Below are 10,244 nucleotides of genomic sequence, written 5' to 3'. Positions count from 1 at the left end.
TTAAATTCAGTGACATACAAATTGAGGTCATCTTTAGTTAAGTTAAAGTATGGTGAACATATGTTTTGTTTGTTTTGGAATTTCGCACAAAGCTACTCGAAGGCTATCTGTGCTAGCCGTCCCTAATTTAGCAGTGTAAGACTAGAGGGAAGGCAGCTAGTCATCACCACCCACCGCCAACTCTTAGGCTACTCTTGTACCAACGAATAGTGGGATTGACCGTTACATTATAACGCCTCACGGCTGGGAGGGCGAGCATATTTAGTGCGGCGCGGGCGCGTACCCGCGACCCTCGGATTACGAGTCGCACGCCTTACGCGCTCGGCCATGCCAGGCCGGTGAACATTAAGAACATTAAGTATATAAGTTACTATTTTTATTTATATAAAAAAAAGATTTTGTAGAGTGTGAATAATTTCTTTCTAATACTAAACAAGATAATTATATCTCAGAATTGAATGTATAATAATAGATAGCAACTTATATTTGTGTCATAATCGACTTTTTCAACGTTTGTTTTCATAACATTTTGTTTGGTGCCGTATTGAATTTTAAATTATATCAGCCCCCTCTCTACCTGGTAAAAGGTTGACATACCATCAGTTGTGAGTCAATAAGGGTAAAGTGCTCACACCATTCAGTGATTGTATCTGTTCAGCTTTTTATAATTTGTCTTGAATGTTAATGACCTCGGACAGATGTGAAAAAACATCTCTGTGTAGTTCTTCACTTAATGTTCAAAATGAAGATACATACAGAAAGTTAGATTTTCTTCAAAGTAATCGCTTCAACTTTAGCGATCAACTTATAAAGCTAAATATGAGATTTAAATAAGTATCCTTTTGAGGGACAATTTGATGTTATATATTAGTTATAGATATGAAACCCTTATATATATATAAATGCCAAGAAATGCTAAAGTATAAGATATAGAAGTAAAAACTACAATCAGTACATTAAGTGCATTATAAATCATAAAATCACAATCGTCTGTCTCATTCAATATTTATAAAAGTATTAGATGTAATAAAACTCTTCAGTAGTACGTTAAATGTGTTAGTAACACTACCCTTCTATAGTAATACTATAAACATAAATTGATACAAGTTGAAATCTGTATGCTCTTTTATAGAAGTATAGTAACACATTCTGCCTTTGTAAATCACACATACACACACATAAATTCTGTAGTAAGACTATCCTCCTGCAGATCTTCAGTAATATCATTTGTTTAGTAACACCATAGAACCTCAGTAATATAATCAACTTAGTAACGCTATTCACCTTGTAAAACATATGAACGTAAAAAAATATAAAGTAGCATACGTAAAATGAAATATTTTGCCAAGAACAAACAGTAGAAATCACACTTATATGGGTATAGGAATAGTATATTTAATTCATCAAACCAAACAAGTGAGATTATAAGCTTGTATGTTAAATATTTGCATGATATTTAAAGCCTTAAATAAACACCCTTTTCAGGATAACAACTGTAAAAATTATGTTATAGAAATCCATTAAACTATACTACAATACGTTGAATGTGTAGTAAATCATAAAAGCACAATCGGATATCTTGTTCAGTGTCTATAAAAACGAAACATTAGGTGTGATAAAGCTTTTCAGCAGTAAGTTAAAAGTATTGGTAACATACCCGCATATGGAAATACATTTAATACAGGTACGTATATAAATAAAGTTGAGACGAGATTAAATCTGTGTATAGTCCTACTGTAATATAGCAACACTGCCCCCTTATAGAAACACCATCCATCTTTGTAAAACACACACACAATATACGGAGTAAGAGCACTTGCCTGAAGAGCCTTTGTAACACAACTCACATAGTAACATCATCTGTCTATACAAACACTATCCTTAGTAACATTGTCTACCTTTGTTAAACATATTTAATGTTTTATTTAAAAAGCAAAGCTGTAAAATCAGCGCTATGCAAATTAGATTCAATTACTACTTTTAAGACTTTTTACTATAAAGTTAATGTTTTGCTGTGCGCTAGTCATACAAACACGCCCTCTATCGCTACTTCGCGGCTTTAGCAACACGTTTTCTGGATAACTTTTATTGCATTGGCGACTTGACACCTATCACCTGTCTTGGTGCTCAATGCTTCCACTTCGTGGAAATATGACATTATTGTATTTGGTGTGTGGCATAATAATCATTTCCTGGGTTCTACACTTGTGTAGCGACGGATTTAAGGTTGTCTGGGCCCTACATCCCATGTAATTTTACATAGAACAAAAGTTTCAATGGGCCCACATTTTAAGACCATGGGCCCTGGGGTTGAACTCTCTTTAGCCGAATGTGATAATTACCGAAGTGCGCACCCATTTAAACATACTTTGTGTAAACTCAGATGAAAAACAAAGTTCTAATTGATGTGACATTTGCAGTAACAAATTACAAATGCATTTTAACATTTGCATGGGTGTTCCGTTCCATAAGGCAATTATCAGTTGATTCCTCTCTCCACTGACACCGTGAAGTTGCCTTTCGAAACAATGTGTGTGTGTGTTTTCTTATAGCAAAGCCACAATGGGCTATCTGCTCAGCCCACCAAGGGGAATCGAACCCCTGATTTTAGCGTTGTAAATCTGGAGACATACCGCTGTACTAGCGGGAGACCCTTCGAAACAAATAAAGAAAAACGTTGAAATAGTAGTAAACTTACTACTATTATTACTTCTAATTATGCTATTTTAATGTTTGATCAAATTTTTCATTAACATGTTACTTGTACGCATAGTTTCAGAAATATCTATAAAAGAATGAAGTGAGCGATCAAGATAAAGAAATTCAATACAACAAGAGGATAATTGTTAGACGATTTAGATGGAACACTGAAGAATAATTGCTACATTTAAACGTGTGCATGTATTAATATTTATTGTAATGTTGTAACACGTGAAGTTCTTTTGTTTTGAATATGGTGGCTAAACATAATTAATGAAAAACCTGCAGACTAGATTCGTGAAAAGACCTCATCAAGAGTAATTTCTCAGGTACAGTTCCATCCCCGTCACTACAGTATACAGTTTGTTTTGAGCAGACGCCCTTGTACACGAAATAAATATACATAGCTGAAGACTAATGGTTTGTCTCTTGTAATTAAAGAAGCGAACATTCTTTGAAATGTACTAAGTATATACAGGGTGGCCCGTAAGTCCCTACCCATCCATATATCTTATGTATCCAGTGTATCTGTGTCACCAGTATTCTTGCCCTCGTGTACCTGCGTACTTGTCACAATACGCTCTTCAAGTGTAAATGGGCTTACATCGGCCATATTTCTTTGAAGAAAAAGAAACAAATTTATAATACATGCGTAATTGAATATAACATAATAACATATGGATGGGTAGGGACTTACGGGCCACCCTGTATAAGAAGCTAAAAGCCTAAAATATCTATGGATTTTTCTCGACTTTTAAAGTTAGGATTAAATAATTTAAAAATATATTTTCCATATCTTGGCCTCCAAGTGGCTCAGCGGTATGTTTGCATACAATGCAAAAAACCGGGTTTCGATTCCCGTAGTGGGCAGAGCACAGATAGCTCATTGAGTAACTTTGTGCTTAATTCAAAACAACAACAACTCCATATCTTGATCCATATATTGAGAGCTCTTATCGTTCTAACTGCTAAATAATAAACAACTATAAAACTTAAAATATCGTGTGAATTAAGAGCCTGAAAGAAACAGACGTTTTTTTTCTAGGATATTTCACAGGGATTTTGATATTTGTTTTGCGTTATACCACAGTCTAAAATGATATATATAATTCCAACCATTCTCTCTTATGTAATTGACAGTTATTTAGAGCTTGCTTACGTGGAGAACCTTATGTATTCATTGGCTAATCTTCTCATTCTTCTAAATTCGGAGTTTTTCCTTATAAATCGTCCCAACAATACAATATCGTCTCCAGTAATCACCTTTTTTACTAACAGCGTCGAGAGTGGGAATTATTTTAAGTTCATGGAGATAATAACAGAACAAACAGTTGCTGCTATTTCAACGCATTTTGTAATACTGTTAGAATTTTGAAGTTTGCTCTTTGCAGATCCAAGTTTATTTCTTTATGTTACCTTTTGTGTTATTTGAATACTTTATCTGAACATGCACTTTTATTTATCCAGGAATATCGGAACTATCGATTTTCTTAACTGTAAAGGTTTTAATTAATTTCAAACTTCAGTCTGTTAATGTACTTTAACACTGATAATAACTCTTCTATTTGCTTGATAATCATTATTGACATTTATGATAATAATTTTTTATGAATTTTTTGTATTTAACCAACACTTTGTTGTACTCTGCATAAAAGTAAAGTAAAATATGCTTCATTGTGAGCGTTTTACTTTTGTACTCGTCACTTCCAGGTCGTAACTTTAGTACTGTAATGACACAGGCAGGCATAGGTTTATATTCATGTTTCTTGACTTGTAGAAAAGCAAACGTAATGAAGCATCATTACTCAAACAGTATTTATTATTATCGTTTTTGTTATTGCAATAAAAATACACGTCTTCTTATTTGTTATTTATATTGTTTACCATTGTAACTATAACGTTTCTCTACATTATTGTCAAAGATTGATTCTAGCGATTTATTATCGCAAAGGTAATGATTCTACATCTACATTTTGTCTTACTTTTATTATCCATCCGTTCAACAGCATCCGTTACTTAACTGTCACTTTTTCACGTAGCAATTACATATATTGCATCTCGCGCATCTTGTGCTCATTCATTTTTCCATTGCAACTAGTATCACATCCACAGGTCAATGTATAACGGTTTAAAATAATTATAATTATTACTTTTGTTAACCATTGCAGACAAATCTTTGATCTTTGAGCATAACACGTTCACGGTGTGTCATTTAATAGATAACTTTTTTTGTAATGAAAACCACGCACGCTACTAGTACAACTATTAACATATAATATTTATGTGATAGCTGTAATTAATATTTCAAAGGACTTCATATACAAGTTTAATTTTTCAATGAATCTTGCAAACCAATTAGTCTAGTCTTAGATTAATAATAACGACAATGCCCTCCCTGGGTGCTTCATCATATTTGCTTCGGAGCAGATGAAAATATCTAACTTATTTCCCTCAGTCACAAGCTTTGCATATCGTCAATTTCGATTGATTGTAGCTGTAGTTTTCAGTATCGATTACTGGTATAAATCTCTAGATATTCCTCATCTTTCACACCATAATTAAAACCTAATTTACACGAATCTTTGCGGTAGTATTCAAATAATGGCCAGGTGGGTTACGATGTGCGACTCGTATTCTGAGGATCGCGAGTTCGCATCCCCGTCGCGCCAAACATGCTCGCCCTCCCAGCCGTGGGGGCGTTATAATGTTTCGGTCAATCCCACTATTCGTTGGTGAAAGAGTAGCCCAAGAGTTGGTGGTGGGTGGTGATGACTAGCAGCCTTCCCTCTAGTCTTACACTGCAAAATTAGGGATGGCTAACGCAGATAGCCCTCGAGCAGCTTTGCGCGAAATTCAAAAACAAACAAACAAACAAGTATTCAAATAAAGTGCTAGTTTCGTAATCAATACAATACTATAGATTGTTATCACCATCGTTGCATTTTATGTATCACTCACGCATAAACATATACATTGAATTAAATTTGATGACCACTTCGTCTGTGGTTGATTGTTTACTTATTATTTCCCTTGTTTCATGATACTAAACTTAACTGGTCAATGGAGTTGTTCAAATAAAGCGACATAAAAATACAATAAATTCACAAGTTGGCATAAAAATTGAGATTTGTTTTAGAACAACTTATTTTGCTGAGTAAATTATACATACATACTTGAAGCTAACTTCATAGTTACAAATACATTTGTGATGACGAGAAACCCACTTGAAGTAAAAATGTATTCTCAAGACAGCTGGTATGGGTATTAAAACTTTTGTTAACTTCAAGTTAACAAAGATGACCCGAAGATGACCTAAGAAGGTCGAGACGTTATTTTGTACTTTATTTTAATTAAAGTTCTAATATCCATACTAACCGTCTTGAGAACACATTTTTACAAATACATTGTTGTTGTTTGTTGACAAACACAAAGCTACGTAACAGGCTATTTGTGTTCTATCAACTACGGACGATCGAAACCTAAGTTTGAATGTCATAGGCCCTCAAAATTAACGTTGAGCCGCCTGACGGCAAATTTTAACATTTGTTTCAGCACAAAGCCACAGAATAGGTTCTCTGGGGAATCGGGGAATCACCAAATTTTGGTGTTGTAAGTTTGTACAGCTGACATACCAGGGAACAAATACATGAATATACATATTTGTTTCTGTTCAAATGGAAACTTCATAATAAACTATCTATGCAAAAACGGCTCGTTAGGGTTGAGAAAATATTTTACATAGAAGAGCGAACAACGTTTCGACCTTCTTCGGTCATCGTCAGGTTCACAAAGAAAGAAAGGGGTAACTGACCGGAAGCTGACCACATGTTTGAAAGGGGTTGTGTAACTGAGTATTTGTATTTTACAAATACAAATACCACACCAACATTATTTATAAAATACAATGTGATAATTGCCACGACTTCTGTATTGGAGAAACAAGTAGAAAAATGGAAACCAGATTTAAAGAACATAAAAAGTCACCTTCACACGTTTACGAACACTACAAGTCAAATAAACACAACATAACCATAGAAAAGACTCAAATACTAAATAAAGAAACAAATATAAACAAACGCAAAATTAAAGAAGCCTTACTTATACAACAACTTAAACCCAATATAAACTAATATAAAGGAACGCCTTTATACCTATATTAATATAATAAAATAAATAAAATTATATATTCAAACACCTAACACCGCCCTCTACATTCCGACACTCAGTTACACAGAACAATATCTTTAACATTTTGAACATTTTAATTTGAAACTAGCCTGTTTTCATTTAAACTTAAATGCAACCCAGTCTTTTCGCTTTAGTTATATGCATTTCAAGGAAGATTACAATTTCTTTAGACTTAAAAACACTTTTCACTTCATGCTTTTTTATGCTATCAAATTAATTACATCAAATGGTTATTATAAATCTTGCAATGCATTATACTTTAACCGCATTTTTAGAGAAACACACATTTTTGTAAATGGTATACCTATACCAATACAAATGATATGGATTATTTATGAACAGCTAACACCTCTGATTGGCAGAAGCACCACAGTTTTATTAACGCTATTATTTAAAACATACAACGAATAGAAAATGACACGAGAAGGTAACAAAATCATTCAGTTACGAGTTTGCCAATTTTAATCAGTAACACATGAAACACTTTTTCTGTTAGGTTTACATTCTTCAGTCTTGATTGTTTAGCAATAGTAGGTGCATATCGACGGTTAAGAAACAGAGGGCCAACGCAACCAGTTTGATAAAGAAGCAGCATGCTTGGTCCGGAATGTAGACAAATAAATCTAACAGTTTAACATCAGGCGTACTTAATCAACTCATTTCTTTGTTGAGCCAATACCTGTCGCAACCCACAACATGACAATGAGACTAACCGGTTTCCCTAAGTGTTTCATTTTTTACTTTGTCTTCTTCGAAACGCAGCACAAAACCAGTGGTGATCAGCGGGTGTCTAGTTCACTTAAAAATATTACAACCAAATGTATGTAAAAATTATCAAGGTATCGTGTCAAAGGTCATAAATGAGATGTCAAGGTTTGTTTTAAGGCTCAAAGCACGAAAGAACAAACTATCAGACTCATTCTTCGGTAATCAGCTACGACATGTTATCATCACAGATTGTTCTACTGAAACTGACGAACAACACAAATCCACCTGTAACATAGCTATCTGGCTAAAACATCTGTCACACAACCTACTACAAAACGCACGAAGATCAACATGAAGGCCGACTCGATACACACACCTACACCAATAGACGTCATACCATGATGCATGGCTGCTGGTTTCTCTCCTGCAAAACGAAAATACTTGAAATGTATAAAAATTAGATAGTAAGGGAAAACATTTCCACAGTAAAAAGTCTTTATAATAATACACAAGAAATAAGTATATTTTATACATCGATTATGAAATCAAAATATTGAATAAGTTCGTGTTCAGCTCTATCTGATAATTTTAATTAAAGTAAGTCTCACATAAGCACTATTAGTAAATTTATATGCAACGTTTGTTCGCTCTTCTATGTAAAAGTGTTTTCTCAGCCCAAACGAGCCGTTTTTGCATATAAATTTCTCAACAAGTGGGTTTCTCGTCATCACTGATTACTATTAGTAAAATATAACTCACAGGTTGATGTGAAGTTCGTGTTACGTAGAACTGACACGAATAAAATGTTAATTTAAATGCTTTTAACAGCGAAATAAATCAATTTTTTTTTATAATATGAAATAACGGATTTATTATTCTCAAGACGAATATTCATGTCTTCTGGTGAAGTGGCTATTTTTTCATATCAATAAAACTGTACGTGATTTTCTTCTAGCACTGTTTTTTTAAAACTAATTGCATAGGATTTATATAATACTTTATGCGCTTTTCAGTAAATTGAGTATAAAAAGAAAAACAAAGAACACAGTACAACCAGTTTATACATAAAAAAACATGTTTCCTTCACACTCATTTGCTGCCAAACAACTAATGGGAGCATTTTAAGATATGCTTGAATGATGTGTTTGAAGAACACGTACAGTGAAAATGAAATAGGTTGGGGATTTATGTGAACTGACAATCTGCATGTATCTGAGAACGGCTGGTGTGGGTATTAATACTTTTATTGATTAGGAGAGAACGACGTTTCGGTCTTCCGAGGTCATTTTCAGGTTGTTCTCTCCTTATCAATAAAAGTGTTAATACCCATACCAGCCATTCTGAGATACATTTTTATTTCAAGTGGGTTTCTTGTCATCAAGAATGACAATCTGCACATTGTAACAAAACAAACAAGAACAATAAAAGATATTGCATATTGTCGCCCCATTGCATCTTTTCGAAATTGCATGCGTTTATATTGAACAACATCAAATTTCATCTTCGAAAGCACAGAAAATCTCAGGTAAAAAAATAATCAAATAATTCAGATCATTTTTCGTAGTGTGATGGGGAGTCTCAACCTTAACGTGCCCATGAAAATTCAATCACACTTCATAAAATCACGAAAAATATCTATCTCCCCATTATTAAAAAAAATGCTTAAAAGCGATTGAGAATCCGGATTATACCCGTACCAAATTTGAATAAGTTGTCCTATAATGACATTCCATTGTAATGAATTTATCTTTATACGTTTATTTTAATACAAACGCTTGTTTCAGTATAGTTTTATGTTTGGGCCCGGCATGGCCAAGCGTGTTAAGGCGTTCTAAGCGTCGCGGGTTCGCATCCCGCTCGAACCAAACATGCTCGCCCTTTCAGCCGTGGGGGCGTTATAATGTTACGGTCAATCTCACTATTCGTTGGTAAAAGAGTAGCCCAAGAGTTGGCGGTGGGTGGTGATGACCAGCTGCCTTCCCTCTAGTCTTACACTGCTAAATTAGGGACGGCTAGCACAAATAGCCCTCGAGTAGCTTTGTGTGAAATTCAAAAAACAAACAAGTGTTATTTTTTGCATATGATATATATTCTTGACTATGTATTGCGCAAAACAACAACAAAAAATACACAATATAATTTATAATAACTGTTATAACTGACATTTATTACAAATGATGGTTTATATACAAGAGTTTTACAAACTTACAGACAATACTGAGACTTATATTCGGTCTAGAACTGAATATTTTATCGAGGATCCAGATCTAAGACGAACACATTAATTCTTTGTTAACACACCTGTGCACTTCTTTTGACACCTAACTAGCTTGAAGCACTGGTGACGATATCGTACATTAGTATTTCTCCGAATAATTCATTGAAATTGATCGGTTTGAACTGTTCCAATTCTATAAACATTCCTGGTCCAGTTCTATAGTTTTCCGACTAATAGGTATAAATTACAATAACAGATTCCGAGGCCTATAGCACACAGACTGTAGCTGTCAAATAATAATATTCTTTTGCCTCTCGCTTAGGTACTTTATACGAGTAGGTATTAAAATAAAAGTGTAACGGTAAATCTGTTACATCTGATGAAGCTACGTTTAATATTCAGGAGTGTGTGTTTTCTTATAGCAAAACTA

At 34.0% G+C, this 10,244-nt stretch overlaps 1 protein-coding gene across 2 annotated transcripts in view; it reads right to left on the bottom strand.

Moving 5' to 3' along the window:
- Positions 1-6,821: 6,821 nt before the first annotated feature.
- The window catches only part of LOC143256608 (protein amalgam-like), a 79,081-nt gene continuing 75,658 nt past the window's right edge, over positions 6,822-10,244 (bottom strand). Inside the window, exon 5 of one of the 2 annotated variants that reach the window (XM_076514030.1) lies at positions 6,822-8,020. In XM_076514030.1, the coding sequence (XP_076370145.1) occupies positions 7,893-8,020 (128 nt within the window). In that variant the 3' untranslated portion in view covers positions 6,822-7,892. The remainder of the gene's footprint in view (positions 8,021-10,244) is intronic. The other variant, XR_013031424.1, reaches the window with a different exon arrangement.

This window comes from Tachypleus tridentatus, chromosome 1 (assembly GCF_004210375.1).
Source record: "Tachypleus tridentatus isolate NWPU-2018 chromosome 1, ASM421037v1, whole genome shotgun sequence".
Classification (NCBI taxonomy): domain Eukaryota; kingdom Metazoa; phylum Arthropoda; class Merostomata; order Xiphosura; family Limulidae; genus Tachypleus; species Tachypleus tridentatus.
The sequence above is the reverse complement of the archived record's forward strand: the minus strand, read 5'-3'. Positions and strand labels throughout refer to the sequence as shown.